General features: G+C 45.6%; 1 protein-coding gene across 2 annotated transcripts in view; it reads left to right on the top strand.

The window, feature by feature from the left end:
- Nucleotides 1–7,818: 7,818 nt before the first annotated feature.
- Nucleotides 7,819–15,825, top strand: part of HAVCR1 (hepatitis A virus cellular receptor 1) — a 36,764-nt gene continuing 28,757 nt past the window's right edge. For both annotated transcript variants that reach the window (XM_034960874.2, XM_003828952.4), the window contains exons 1-2: nt 7,819–12,646; nt 15,006–15,338. In XM_034960874.2, coding sequence (XP_034816765.1) covers nt 12,601–12,646; nt 15,006–15,338 — 379 coding nt within the window. In that variant the 5' untranslated portion in view covers nt 7,819–12,600. The remainder of the gene's footprint in view (nt 12,647–15,005; nt 15,339–15,825) is intronic.

Genomic DNA, 15,825 nt, shown 5'->3' with positions numbered 1-15,825 from the left:
AATGGGTTAAAAAAAAAAAAATAGAAAGAATGAATAAGAAGGCTGGGCATAGTGGCTCACATGCATAATCCCAGAACTTTAGCAGGCCAAGGCGGGATGAGTGCTTGAGCTACTCAGGAGGCTGAGGCAGAAGGATTGCTTGAACCCAGGAAGTCAAGGCTGCAGTGAACCATGAATGTGCTACTGCACTCCAGCCTGGGCAACAGAACAAGACCTTGTCTTAAAAAAAAAAGAAAGAAAGAAAGAAAGAAAAATCTAAGTGTTCCATTCTTAGCATGGGGTGCTCAATAAATATTTATTGAAGTAATGTTTGTTGCGTAACAAGAACAGTGGAATAGGAAAAGTTAACCTGGCTTTTATTTCTGCCTCTGCCCCCAGTGGCTTCTGTGGGTCCCACACTCTATTCCACTGTTTGGACCCTGGTTTATTCACTATAAATTGAGAAACTTGGCCCCAGGTATTTTAAAGTCCTTTCCGGCACCAGCGTTCACAAAGTCTGTATAGTTTTTCAAGCCTGGAGTCTGACCTAACATCCAGATCTTGGCTGAATCTTTAAAAATAGCCCAGCAGAGCGTGGTGTCTCCCGCCTGTAATCACAGCACTTTAGGAGGTCAGGGAGGGGTGGATCACTGGAGGTCAGGAGTTAGAGACCAGCCTGGCCAACATGGTGAAACCCCGACTCTACTAAAAATACAAAAATTAGCCAGGCATGGTAGCGAGTGCTTTAGTTCCAGCTACTCAGGAGGCTGAGGCAGGAGAATCGCTTAAACGCGGGAGGCGGAGGTTGCAGTGAGCCGAGATTGGGCCACTGCACTCCAACCTGGGCGACGGAGCAGGACTCCATCTCAAAACAAAAACAAAAACAAAACAAAACAAAACAAATGCCCAGTAGAGAACAAGTACTGTAACAATCTCCCTGTAATCTGTTTAAATTTGTAAGTGGATCAAATCCAGTAAAAAGATCAGCCAACTGGAGAAATGTAATGTTCAAACGTGCTTCCCCGTATTCTTATGTAAAGGTGTGGCAAAGAGATAAAGAATGGAATTCTGGGAGAAAGTAGTCTTAATCTATAAAGATCTTTGGAGGAGGGCTACAAACAGACCAGGAGGAGGGAGGAGAAGCTGGAAAACCACCTTCTAACTAGCCGGTAAGTGCGGTCCTCTGGAAACTTATGACAAAGAGAAAATCAGGATATAGTTGCTTGGACTTTCGTAGTTTTATATGAGATATAAGGACAATAATGATTGAGCCAAGAAATTTAGGGGAAATTTACATAAAACAGAGTTTTTTGGATTTCCTGAGAAATTGGCTTTTATTTAAACGGAATCATGGACTGCCATAGTGGCCTTATTTAAACTTTGCCTGGGCAAGTTTAGTGTGAGAAATAGGAGGAAAAACTAAAACTGCAGAAAATTGTGTGGTACATTTGTGTTAAGCCGTATTTATTCAGGCTGGCTTGAAACTGTGACTTTAGGCGCAATACATACTTTTGGTGAGCTTCTCCTTATCTGTAAGATGGGTATTGTGTAATAATATGGAAATGTGTTGAGGGCATAGCTCTGTTAGTAGTTTTATGATTTGTAAAGTAAAAATATTAGGGGGCGTGGTGGCTCATGCCTATAATCCCAATGCTCTGGGAGTCTGAAGCAGGGGGATTGCTTGAGCCCAGGAATCTGAGACCAGCCTAGGCGACATAGTGAGATCCGCCTGAAAAATAATAGAAAAATTTGCTGAGTGTGGTGGCACATGCTTGCAGTCTCAGTTACTGGGGAGGCTGAGGCAGGAGGACGGATTGAGCCTGGGAGGTGGAGGATGAAGTGAGCCAGAAAACTCTGTCTCAAAAAAAAAAAAAATGTAAAAAAAAAGCCCATATAAAGATAATGTGCAGTAAAGCAGAAGCCTAGTACTGGCTGCTGACTTTTATGACAGAGTCTTGCTTTGTTACACAGGCTGGAGTGCAGTGGCTCAATCATAGCTCACTGTAACCTTGAACTCCTGGGCCCAAGCGATCCTCCCACCCCAGCCTCCTGAGTAGCTGGGACTACAGGAGTGCATCACCATGCCCGGCTAATTAAAAAAATTTTTTTTGTAGAGATACGGTTTCGCTATGTTGCCCAGGCTGGTCTCAAACTTCTGGGCTCAAGCAATCCACTTGCATCGGCCTCCCAAAGGGCTGGGCCTACAGGTATAAGCCACAGCACCCAGCCTTGCTGCTGACTTTTTGTTTTGTTTTTTTTTGAGACAGAATCTTGCTCTGTCACCCAGGCTGGGGTGCAGTGGCTCCATCTCAGCTCACTGCAACCTCCACCTCCTGAGTTCAAGCAATTCTCCTGCCTCAGCCTCCTGAGTAGTTGGGACTAGAAGCACCCGCAACCATGCCTGGCTAATTTTTTTGTATTTTTAGTACAGTTGGGGTTTCACCATGTTGGCCAGGCTGGTCTGGAACTCCTGACCTCAAGTGATCTGTCTACCTTGGCCTCCCAAAGTGCTGGGATTATACATCCGGCTGTTTTGTTTTGAGAACGGGTCTTGCTCACCGGGAGTGGTGGCTCACGCTTGTAATCCCAGCACTTTGGGAGGCCGAGGCAGGCAGATCACCTCAGGTTGGGAGATGGAGACCATCCTTGCTAACATGGTGAAACCCTGTCTCTACTAAAAATACAAAAAATTAGCTGGGTGTGGTGGCATATGCCTGTAATTCCAGCTGACACAGGAGAATCGCTTTAACCCGGGAGGCGGAGGTTGCAGTGGGCCGAGATCGAGCCATTGCACTCCAGCCTGGGCAACAAAAGTGAAACTTTGTCTCAAAAAATAAAAATAAAAATAAAGAAAGAGAGAGAGAGAGAGAGAGAGAAAGGGTCTGGTTTTGCTGCCCAGGCTGGAATGCAGGGGTGCAATCACAGCTCCTTGCAGCCTTGACCCCTGCTCAATTGATCCTTCAACCTCAGCCTTCCAGGTAGTTGGGACCACACACTTGTGCAACCATGCACAGCTAATTTTTTTATTTTTATTTTTTGTAGAGATGGGGACTCACTCTGTTGCTCAGGCTGGGCTGCTGATTTTTGAAGGTTTGTAGTAGTCTCGTGTTAGAAATTATTGAGCTTGCAAAGATTAGTGAGTATAAGCAATTTGGTTTGTTTGGAACTTTGTGAAGCTTAGAGTGATAGGGTGTGACCAGCCTGGGAAGGTGGGCAGCTTTTAGAGTTTGGACTTTGCCTTAAAGGCACTGGCAAGCCATTAAATGCCTTTGAAGTGGAAATGATTTTAGAGAAATACATGGGAAGATTAAGAAGTTATCTGCTGATGTGAGTCCTCTTCCTCCCCCATAGCCTGCACCTGCAGGTAGCTGCAGAGCATCAACCTCATGACCTCCTACTTCCAGTGATACCTGAGTGCTGCCAGATGGTGGAACATTTGTCCTTCCTTCATTTGCTCTCCTAAAGCTCTCTTCAAATTCCCCAAACCTCTTCCCCATCCTTACTGCTAACCACAATCTCCGCCTCCCAGGTTCAAGTGATTCTCATGCCTCAGCCTCCCGAGTAGCTGGGATTACAGGCATGTACCACCACGCCCGGCTAATTTTGTATTTTTAGTACAGACAGGGTTTCTCTGTGTTGGTCAGGCTGGTCTCGAACTCCCGACCTCCAGTGATCCGCCTGCCTCAGCCTCCCAAAGTGCTGGGATTACAGGCATGAGCCACCGTGCCCGGCCCTTACTGCTAACTTTTAACTGTTTCCTTTTTCACTGAGGAAGCAATCAACCTGGAGTTTCCCCAGACATATGTGCTCACTTAGTGTTTGCACCAACAGGCTATCCCTGGTTGTGAATTAGAACCTTCTACTTGGGCAAAGGATCACACTCCTCTGTTTACTTGTTGCCCCAGCAAATTTTCCCTTTCTTCCCCTTGATTGTCTCCAGATCATACAAACATGCTGTTATTTTTATCACTTAAAAAAAAAACACCCAGGATTTTCTCCTTCCATTTTGCAAAACTTTTTTTTTTTTTGGAAGATGGGGACTCACTCTGTCACCCAGGCTGGAATGCAGTAGTACTACCATATCTCACTGCAGCCTCAAACTCCTGGGCTCAAGTGATCCCTCCCCCTTAGCCTCCCAAATGGCTGGTACTATAGGCACTCAAGTCCAACTACTTTTCTCCATGCAAACTCCTTGAAAGTGTTTCCTGTATTCAATTATCTCCTGATTTTCCTCCTTGTAAACTTTTTACTGCAGTATAAAGTACTGGGCTCACTGATAATCTCCAGCTTGCTCAGTCTATGACAAATCTTATTCCTTTCCTTTGCAGCATTTGACTCATGATTGCTGCCTGTTCTTTGATGCGTTTGCTTCACTTGGCTTCTAGGACCTTTTTGCTTTTTCTCTTACCTCCTTGGGCTGCTTCCATTTCTGTGTTGGTGTCTCTTCCACCTCAGCATTTTTTTTTTTTTTTTTTTTTTTTTTTTTTTTTTTTTAAGACGGAGTCTCGCTCTCTCGCCCAGGCTGGAGTGCAGTGGTGCGATCTCGGCTCACTGCAAGCTCCGCCTCCCAGGTTCACGCCATTCTCCTGCCTCAGCCTCCTGAGTAGCTGGGACTATAGGTGCCCGCCACCACGCCCGGCTAATTTCCACCTCAGCTTTAACAAATTTTTTTAAAATTAATTAATTTTTTTTTTTTTTTGAGACGGAGTCTTGCTCTGTCACTCAAGCTGGAGTGCAGTGGCATGATCTCGGCTCACTGCGACCTCTGCCTCCCAGGTTCAAGCAATTCTCCTGCCTCAGCCTCCTGAGTAGCTGGGATTACAGGCATGCGCCATCACACCTGGCCAATTTTTGTGTTTTTAGTAGAGACGGGGTTTCACCATGTTGGCCAGGCTGGCCTGGAACTCCTGACCTCAAGTGATCAGCCTGCCTTGGTCTCCTAAAGTGCTAAGACTGCAGGTGTGAGTCGCCACACCCAGCCTTAAAATTTATTCTTATGTAGAGATGGTGTTTCACCATGTTGGCCAGGCTGACCTGGAACTCCTGACCTTAAGTTATCAGCCTGCCCCGGTCTCCCAAAGTGTTGGGATTACCTGCATGAGTCAACATGCTTGTCCCCATTTTAACCTTTTGATGCTGGAAGGCCCCAGGACCTAGTCCTTAGCATCAGGCATTCCTTTGAATCACATCCTTTGAATTCCTACCTCATTCAGGCTCCTGGCTTTAAAATACCATTTCTTTTTTTTTTTTTTTTTTTTTTTTGAGGCGGAGTCTCGCTCTGTCGCACAGTGGCGCGATCTCAACTCACTGCAAGCTCCGCCTCCCAGGTTCACACTATTCTCCTGCCTCAGCCTCCCGAGTAGCTGGGACTACAGGCACCTGCCACCACGCCCGGCTAATTTTTTGTATTTTCAGTAGAGACGGGGTTTCATCGTGTTACCCAGCACAGTCTCGATCTCGTGATCCGCCCACCTCGGCCTCCCAAAGTGCTGGAATTACAGGCGTGAGCCACCGCACCCAGCCAATACCATTTCTAAGCCAGTAACTTGTAACTGTATCTTTAGCTCAGACCTCCCTCCTGAACTCCAGCAGTCTCCACACGAGTCTAAGACATGTCAAACTCAACATACTTAAAACCCTGAATATTTCCTCTAAAACCTGTGGTCATGCAGGTTTTTGTTTTTTGTTTTTTGTTTTTTTTGAGATGGAGTCTTGCTCTGTTGCCCAGACTAGAGTGCAGTGTCACGATCTTGGCTCACTCCAACCTCTGCCTCCTGGGTTCAAGCAATTCTCCTGGCTCAGCCTCCTGAGTAGCTCAGATTACAGGCACCCACGACCATGCCTGGCTAAATTTTTGTATTTTTAGTAGAGACAGGGTTTTGCCATGTTGGCCAGGTTGGTCTTGGACTCCTGACCTCAGGTGATCCACCCGCCTTGGCTTCCCAAGGTGTTAGGATTACAGGTGTGAGCCACTGAGCCCAGCCTTTGCAGCTCTCCTTGTCTTAATTGGCTGGAACCTCCAGCTCTTCCCGTGGCTCAGGCCGAAATCCTTGGAGTCATCTTAGGCCCTTTCTCCTCATATCCTACAGGAAATCCTGTTTACTCCACCTTCTCCACCTCCTTGTCTCAAGCCATTCTCCTGCCTCAGCCTCTTTAGTAGCTGGGACTACAAGTTGCATGCCAGCATGCCTGGCTAATTTTTCTTTTTCTTTCTTTCTTTTTTTTTTTTTTTTTTGTAGAGACAGGGTCTCACTATGTTGCCCTGAGCTCCTGGGCTCAAGCAGTCCTCCCGCCTTGGCCTCCCAAAGTCCAGGGATTACAGCTGTGAGCCATCACATCTGGCTACTCTAGGTTGAGTGAGGAAAGTTCATTGACCACTTCCACTGCTAACCCATCTCTTCTGGAATCTTTCCATAGTCTCCTGACAGGTCTCCCTGCTTCTCAATCTAGCAGCCACAGTGGTCCTTCTCAAAGGAAGTTAGATACTATCACCCTATGCCCTTGCAGTGGTGCTTCTTTTCATGTGGGGTGAAAGCCTATGTCCTCAGAATATGGCTCCTAAGCCCCATGTGTCTGTCCTCTGCCCTCACTCCTCTGTGATCCCTGTCCCTCGCTCTGTTGCAGTCACGCTGGCCTCTCTTGCCCTGTAAACACACCAGGCACCCTCCTGCCTTAGGGCCTTTGCCCTTCCTGTCTGTCTCCATGGAAAGCTTTTGCTGTCTTGGCTAACTTCCTTGTCCTTTTTCTTAGTTCAAATAATCACCTTCTTGGTGAAAGTAATAGAGACTATTCAAACCTGACCACCGTGTTTAAAATTGCAACTCAGTGCCTCCTCAACCCTCCACTCCCAGCCGCCTTCACCCTGCTCTTGCGTATCCTTTTGCTTTTTTTGCATTAGCATTCCTCAACTTGTAATATGCTGATAAATTACATTTTAGTGATGTTTTAAAAATCTGTATATTTATTTTTCAGTTAAATGTTAGTTACATGAGGCCAGGCGTGGTGGCTCACGCCTATAATCCCAGCACTTTGGGAGGCCAAGGCGGGCAGATCACTTGAGGTCAGGAGTTCGTGACCAGCCTAACCAACATGGTGAAACCCCGTCTCTGCTAAAATTACAAAAATTAGCCGGTGTGGTGATGCATGCCTGTAATCCCAGCTTCTTGGGAGGCTGAGGTAGGAGAATCGCTTGAACCCAGGAGGCAGAGGTTGCAGTGAGCTGAGATCGTGCCATTGCCCTCCAGCCTGGGCAAAAAAAGCGAAGCTCCATCTCAAAAAAAAAAAAAAAAATGTAAGTTACATGAGGCCAGGGGTCTTTGGTTCATTGGTACATTCCAGATGAATAGGATCATTTCTAACATATTGCAGATCATCAACAAATAATTGTTAAATGAGTACACTTTTGGTATTTTTATATATTTTCTTTTTTTTTTTTTTTGAGACAGAATCTCACTCTGTCACCCAGGCTGGAGTGCAGTGGTGTGTGATCTCAGCTCACTGCAACCTCCACCTCCCAGGTTCAAGCGATTCTCTTGCCTCAGCCTCCCTAGTATCTGAGACTACAGGCACGCGCCACCACGCCTGGCTAATTTTTGTAGTTTTAGTAGAGACAGGGGTTTGCCATATTGGCCAGGCTGGTCTTGAACTCCTAACCTCAAGTGATCCTCCTGCCTTGGCCTCCCAAAGTGCTGGGATTACAGGTGTGAGCCACCATACTTGGGCTTTTATGTATTTTCTATGGTAAACATAGGTGGTACCCTGTAATTTTTATATCTTTGTAAAAGATATAAAAAAAGAAGCATTATATTACTTGTTATGAAATCAGAGGAGTAAGTGAAGGAAAATAACTAGCTTAGGGCAGTGGGCAGGGCAGGAAGAGAACTGAAAGGTAGGAAGACAGTTTTGGAGGGAATTGCAGAAGTCTGGATTATAGAGGCCTAATATAAAGTGATGGGGATGAGGGAGAGACTGACAGGTACAATGATGTGGAGTTGGTGAGTCCCTAGTTGTGGAGGGGGCCTAAGAAGATCTTGCTGTGGTGAAAGCATGGGGAATATGAACAGCTGAACTGTTTTGCAGGAGGCTGGAGCTGGAGGTATGATGTGCGCTGAGATAGCAGGGAAGTAAGTGGTGATTGCAAGAAAGAACAGTGAATTATTTTCTTTTCTGAATTCTTTCTTTTTTTTGAGACAGGGTGTCAGTCTGTTGTCCAGGCTGGAGTGCAGTGGCATGATCTCAGCTCACTGCAACCTCCACCTCCCGGGTTCGAGCAATTCTCCTGCCTCAGCCTCCCAAGTAGCTGGGATTACAGGCACCCACCACCGTGCCCGGCCCATGTTCTGAATCATTTCAATTCACTGCCGTTAATCTTGGTTTATACAGATGCAGCTCCCTAGTGAGCAGCTGGAAATTCAGCTTTGGTGCCCAAGTATTGTCACTTCCAGCTTTACCCCACAACCGGGATGCATCCTTCAGGGGGTCATGAAGTTTGCCCTAAAGAGTAGTGATCCATGGAGGTTGTATAGCTCATTAAAAAAATTCACTGTGCTATATTGTTTGGGAGTCTTTAGAACACAGGCGTCTCTCATGGGAGATGGTCCTGTGTCAGAAAATTCAACCCTATGGAATTGTACAGTTATGTAACATCTCAGAGCCTTGGCTCCACGTCCCTGTCTTGGCTCTCTCTGGCTCATCATTTCCTCCACTTGAAACACCCTCCACTCATTCTTCTCACGTGTCACTTTTTAAGAAATTCTTCCCACCCCCCACATTCCGTCATCAAAATGAATGGTCTTTCCCTATGGGTTTGTGTTTCCATTTGTTTATTCAATTAATAACTTTTTTTTTTTTTTTGAGAAGTCTCACTCTGTGGCCCAGGCCAGAGTGCAGTGGCATGATCTCGGCTCAGGGTAAATTCTGCCTCCTGGGTTCAGGCGATTCTCTTGCCTCAGCCTCCTGAGTAGCTGGTGTTACAGGCACCTGCCACCACGCCTGGCTAATTTTTGCATTTTTGGTAGAGTTGGGTTTCACCATGTTGTCCAGGCTGGTTTGGAACCCCTGACCTCAAGTGATCCTCCCACCTCGGCCTCCTTTGGATTACAGGTGTGAGCAACCATGCCTGGCTTCAACACTTAAATTGCCTTAAAGGAGTTTATGGTCTGGAGTTGGGTGCCACACAACACAGTCGCTATGTGTGACAATTTAAATTTTATTTTTTTATATTTAATTTATTTTTTTGAAAGCTCTGTCATCTAAGGCTTGAGTGCAGTGGTGCCATCTCAACTCCCCGAAGACTGTCTCCTGGGCTCAAGCAATCTGAAATTTTAATTAAAATGAAATTAAATAAAAATTTTTAGGCCAGGCATGGTGGCTCACACCTGTAATTCCAGCACTTTTGGAAGTTGGGATGAGCGCATCACTTGAGGCCAGGAGTTCCAGCCCAGTCTGGCCAACATGGAGAAACTCTGCCTCTGCTAAAAATACAAAAATTATCCAGGCATGGTGGCGCGTGTCTGTAGTCCCAGCTACTCAGGAGACTGCGGCAAGAGAATCACTTAAACCCAGGAGATGGAGGTTGCACTGAGCTGAGATTGTGACACTGCACTCCAGCCTGGGTGACAGAGTCAGGCTCTGTCTTGGAAAAAAAAAAAAATTAAAAATGCCTTGGTTGCCCTAGCCACATTTCAAGTGCTCAATAGTCATATGTGGCTAGTGGCTGCTGTAGTGCACGACACTCACACAGAATAACTCCGTAACCAATATTCTACTGGAGACAGAATCGATCCTATGGAATTCAAATTCAAATCCTATGGAATTGTGCAGTTATGTAACATCTCAGAGCACTGGCTCCACATCCCTGTCTTGGCTCTCTCTGGCTCATCAGTTCCAGAATAACTCCGTTACCAGAATAACTCCGTTACCAGAATAACTCCATTACTAAAATTCTACCGGGCAGCACTCTATAGGAGGGAATAGAGACAGACACCACATATATTGCACACACAGATAAAATGGATTAAGGAAAACAAGATAATAATATTGAGAGGGACTGGTTGGCTACTTTAGATTGAAGGACCAGTGAAAAATGTCCAGGGAGGTAATATTTAAGCCAGGATAAAAATGAAAAGGAAAAAAGTGAAAATGGTGGGGCTGGGGAGCTAGATGGAGAACACAGCCACGGAAAAGGCCTTAGGGTTGAGGCAAGTTGGAAAGAAAGCTCTAGTAGCTGGGGCTGAGTCAGCAGGGGAGAGAGTGGTAGAAGAAATCTATGGGGTAGGTCAGGGCCAGATCACCAGGGCTTCAGTAATTTGAGTAAAGATTTAGGAATTATTATTATTATTATTATTATTTTTCTGAGAGAGTTATGAGAGGGTTATAAGTGGGGGAATGACGTAGTCTGATTATATATTTACCTTTACCTCACTTATCCTGATTTCATTAGTTGCTTACTTACCCATGTCCCTGCCCAATTGCACAATTCTGGATTTTTGACGTCCTTAGTATATTGAGTCATGTCCCATCAGCTCAATATGTTAGTAATAACTGGTTGAATTGAATTAGCTTTTTTTTTTCAATCTTTTTTTTCCTTAAGAAACAGGGTCTTGCTCTGTCACCCAGGCTGGTGTGCAGTGGCACAATCATAGCCTCCAACTGCTGGGCTCAAGCAACACTCCTGCCTCAGCCTCCTGAGTAGCTGGGACTACAGTCAGGTACACAAGGCCTGACTATTTTTTTTGTTCGTTTTTTTGCAGAGAGGGAGTCTTGCTATGTTGCCCAGGTTGGTCTCAAACTCCTTACCTCAGGTGATCCACTTGCCTTGGCCTCCCAAAGTGTTGGGATTACAGGCGTGAGCCACTGTGCCTGGCAAGAAATGAATTTTTATTTTTATTTTTGAGATGGAGTTTTGCTCTTGTTGTCCAGGCTAGAGTGCAATGGCTTGATCTCGGCTCACTGCAACCTCCACCTTCCAGGTTCAAGCAATTCTTCTGCCTCAGCCTCCTAAGTAACTGGGATTACAGGCGCCCGCCACCACCCCCAGCTAATTTTTGTATTTTTAGTAGAGTCGGGGTTTCACCATGTTAGCCAGGCTGGTCTTGAACTCCCGACCTCAGGTGACTGGCCTACTCGGCCTCCAAAAGTGCTGGGGTTACAGGCACGAGCCACCACGCCCGGTCAAGAAATGAATTTTTAAACGCTGCCATACAAAACACTATGCTAAGATCATCCACTTCCCCATGAACCCTGTCATGAGCTGCAAGATACAGACCACCACTGCCTCCTTGGAAGTTACTGAATTCTTAGATCGGAAGAGGAGTTAATGAAGTACTAGGCAAGCTTACTCATGTTTGCATGGTTTAATGATTAAGAGCAGAAGTCAACAGCCCGATTTAACGCATGTGGGTGCTTGACACAGAGCCTGCTATATAGTATTCTCCAAAAACCTTAGCTAGTGCTATTAGTGCATATGATGTAGGTTTAGTTTTCCAAGTTCTTCCGTGGCCCTTTTTGCTTATTATATCAATCCTTGGTGGGAGATAGAGGAAGCATTTTTAGTGCTATTTTACAACTGAGGAAATAGAGGTTTGAAGAGAACTCAGGAACTCTCAGGGTTACCCGGCATTGTGAGTGACAGAGCTTGGATCTGAACGTAAGTCTGCTCCAGACTTCTGTTTCCTGAAGCATTCTCTTGAAATCCCTTGGTAAGGAGGTATAGTCTGAAGCATGTTGTCCAGGAGCATGAAAGGTTAGGCACAGTGATTCACATTCACTCTCAATTTCTCTTGCTAATGGCAAACTTGGCAATATGACTGTTAAGGCTAGGGATAAGTCGTTGTGGCCACTGAGTAGGAAAAGCTCCACGTCCACCAGAGGCCCAGTTTACTCTGAAAAGCAAGTGCATCTCTGCCACTGGAATGCTGGCATTTGCTCTCGTGCTGCCATTGAGCCACGCTGGTTCTCTGCTTCCAGTTTCCTTTTCTTTTTTTTTTTTGTTTTGTTTTTTGAGACGGAGTCTTGCTCTGTCGCCCAGGCTGGAGTGCAGTGGCGCGATCTCGGCTCACTGCAAGGTCCGCCTCCCACGGGTTCACGCCATTCTCCTGCCTCAGCCTCCCGAGTAGCTGGGACTACAGGCGCCAGTGACCACGCCCGGCTAATTTTTTGTATTTTTAGTAGAGACGGGGTTTCACCCTTTTAGCCAGGATGGTCTCGATCTCCTGACTTCGTGATCTGCCCGCCTTGGCCTCCCAAAGTGCTAGGATTACAGGTGTGAGCCACCGCGCCCGGCCCTGTTTCCTTTTTGTTTGTTCCCTGATACCCTGTATCAGGACCAGGAGTCAGTTTGGCGGCTATGTGTGGGGAAGAAGCTGGGAAGTCAGGGGCTGTTTCTGTGGACAGCTTTCCCTGTCCTTTGGAAGGCACAGAGCTCTCAGCTGCAGGGAACTAACAGAGCTCTGAAGCCGTTATATGTGGTCTTCTCTCATTTCCAGCAGAGCAGGCTCATATGAATCAACCAACTGGGTGAAAAGATAAGTTGCAATCTGAGATTTAAGACTTGATCAGATACCATCTGGTGGAGGGTACCAACCAGCCTGTCTGCTCATTTTCCTTCAGGCTGATCCCATAATGCATCCTCAAGTGGTCATCTTAAGCCTCATCCTACATCTGGCAGGTAAGTGAGTAGGTGCCCTGGGCGGGAAGAAGGGAGTAGAGGGGGGTTAGAAGCCAGAGAATGGGGTAGGGGAAGGGGAGGGGATGGTGGTGGTGGATTAATGTAGATGTTCTTTGGGCACCGTTGTATGGCTATGAGTTAACTAGTGAGCAGGACCAGAATAAAGTTTTAGGCCAAAGAAATTGCTTAACTGCTGTGAATTACAACATTCATGGCTAAATGAACAAGGCAAGATGCAGCACAGTGTGTCACATGCTGCCGTTTGTGTTTAAACAAAAAGGGAGTGGTTAGATGTATATGCATAGACACATGTATATAGGAAATAGTGACAGTGGGTAATGTGGGATGGGGGCAGAGGGTGGGAGGTGGAGGGAGGGTTAATCCTTATTGTATTTTTTTGTGCCTTCCAATTTTTTTCAGCCACATTCAATTCTCTTTCTTTCTTTCTTTCCTTCTTTCTTTCTTTCTTTCTTTCTTTCTTTCTTTCTTTCTTTCTTTCTTTTCTTTCTCTCTCTCTCTCTCTCTCTCTTCATGAGGTCTCACTCTGGAGTGCAGTAGGGCAATCTTTTTTTTTTTGAGACAGAGTCTCACTCTGTCGCCCAGGCTAGAGTTCAGTGGTGTGATCTCGGCTCACTGCAGCCTCCGCCTCCTGGGTTCAAGCAATTCTCTGCCTCAGTCTCCCAAATAGCTGGGATTACAGGTACCTGCCACCACTACCAGCTAATTTTTTTGTATTTTTAGTAGAGACAAGGTTTCCCCATCTTGGCCAAGCTGATCTTGAACTCCTGACCTTGTGATCCACCTGCCTTGGCCTCCCAAAGTGCTGGAATTATAGGCGTGAGTCACCGCGCCTGGCCTAGTTGGGCAATCTTGATTCACTGCAACCTAGACCTCCTGGGCTCAAGTGATCCTCCCACCTCAGTCTCCCAAAGTGCTGGGATTATAGGCGTTAGCCACCACACCTGGCCTAAGTATTTTATTTTGAAATAAACACTTTAATTCAAAACATTCTATGAGATAAGGAAAGAGTAAAATAGACATATCCTAATTTTTAAACACAAATTTCTGGAGTGATATATGCCTTTGGGATTATGGGGGAAAAATAATCTCTCATTATATACTTCTATAACCAAATTGTAATAGCATGCATTATATGTGTAATCCAAAAAAATGATACTAGTATTAGGCAAAATTAAACAAGAATTTCTTGGTGGCCGGGCGTGGTGGCTCACACCTGTAATCCCAGCACTTTGGGAGGCCAAGGCGGGCAGATCACGAGGTCAGGAAATCGAGACCATCCTGGCTAACATGGTGAAACCCCGTCTCTACTAAAAATACAAAAAAATTAGCCGGGCGTGGCGGCGTGTGCCTATAGTCTCAGCTGCTGGGGAGGCTGAGGCGGGACAATGGCGTGAACCTGGGAGGCGGAGCTTGCAGTGAGCCGAGATCACACCACTGCACTCCAGCCTGGGCGACAGAGCGAGACTCTGTCTCAAAAAAAAAAAAAGAAGAAATTCTTTTTAGAAAGACTTTGTCTAAAAAAAAAAATTAAAAGAATGCTAGCATAGAAAAATGCTTATAATCTCAAATTTTAAAGATTCCAGCTATATCAGCTAACTTGGAAAAAGGGGAAAAACCTTCCAGCTATAATGTCTATTTACAAGGCCGGGCATGGTGGCTCATGCCTGTAATCCCAGCACTTTGGGATGCTCAGGTGGGTGGATCCCTTGAGGTCAGGAGTTCAAGACCAGCCTGTCTCTACTAAAAATACAAAAATTAGCCGGGCGTGGTGGCATGTGCCTGTAATCCCAGCTACTTGGGAGGCTGATGCATGAGAATTGCTTGAACCCAGGAGGCGGGGGTAGCAGTGAGCCAAGATCTTTGCACCACTGCACTACAGCCTGGGTGACAGAGCAAGACTCTGTCTCAAAAAAATAAAAAATAAACAATTAAAAAATGAATAACATATTTTTTTAAAGAAAGTAAAACAAGTAAAAAAAATTAAAAGAATTTTTTTTGGGGGGAGGGGGAGACAGAGTCTGCTCTGTCACCCAGGCTGGAGTGTAGTGGCACGAGCTCAGCTTGCTGCAACCTCCGCCTCCCAGATTCAAGCACTTCTCCCTGCCTTAGCCTCCTGAGTAGCTGGGATTACACCACTACACCCCGCTAATTTTTGTATTTTTTTTTTTAGTAGAGATCGGGTTTTGCCATGTTGGCTAGGCTGGTCTTGAACTCCTGACCTGGGTTGATCTGCCTGCCTTGGTCTCCCAAAGTTCTTGGATTACAGGTGTGAGCCACTGTGCCCAGCCAAGATGAAATAGTGAGGGCTCATTCTCAGTTTGTCTTTTCTTCTTTGCAGATTCTGTAGCTGGTTCTGTAAAGGTTGGTGGAGAGGCAGGTCCGTCTGTCACACTACCCTGCCACTACAGTGGAGCTGTCACATCCATGTGCTGGAATAGAGGCTCATGTTCTCTATTCACATGCCAAAATGGCATTGTCTGGACCAATGGAACCCACGTCACCTATCGGAAGGACACACGCTATAAGCTATTGGGGGACCTTTCAAGAAGGGATGTCTCTTTGACCATAGAAAATACAGCTGTGTCTGACAGTGGCGTATATTGTTGCCGTGTTGAGCACCGTGGGTGGTTCAATGACATGAAAATCACCGTATCATTGGAGATTGTGCCACGTAAGTTTTTCTTTGATATTTCTTGCTAGTTAATTGAATTTTCTGTTTGGTAGTAATTTTCTTTTTTCTTAATAGGGAAAGAGGAGGTTCCCGTAAGTCCTGTTTTTAAATAAACTCTTGTTCTTGGGAAATAGAATAACTTTTGTGTAGATGAAGTTACAAGGCCAAGCATAATTCAAGGTCAGGCTAGAATCAGCAAACTAGCTCCTACAGCAGTACAATTGTTCCTTGATATCCATGGGAAATTGTTTCCAGGACCCCCTTGATACCAAAATCTGCAGATGCTCAAGTCCCTTATATAAAATGGTGTAGTATTTGCATGTAAACTATGCACATAGTCCCATATGCTTTAAATCATCTCTAGATTACTTATAACACCGAATACAATGTAAATACTATGCAATTGGTTGTTTTACTGAAATATTTAGGGAATAATGACAAACAAAAAAGTCTGTATTTGTTCAGTACAGCAGACAACATATCCTTC

The sequence above is a fragment of the Pan paniscus genome, chromosome 4 (assembly GCF_029289425.2).
Source record: "Pan paniscus chromosome 4, NHGRI_mPanPan1-v2.0_pri, whole genome shotgun sequence".
NCBI classification, from domain to species: Eukaryota; Metazoa; Chordata; class Mammalia; order Primates; family Hominidae; genus Pan; species Pan paniscus.
This window is presented reverse-complemented; position numbering and strand designations above follow the sequence as displayed.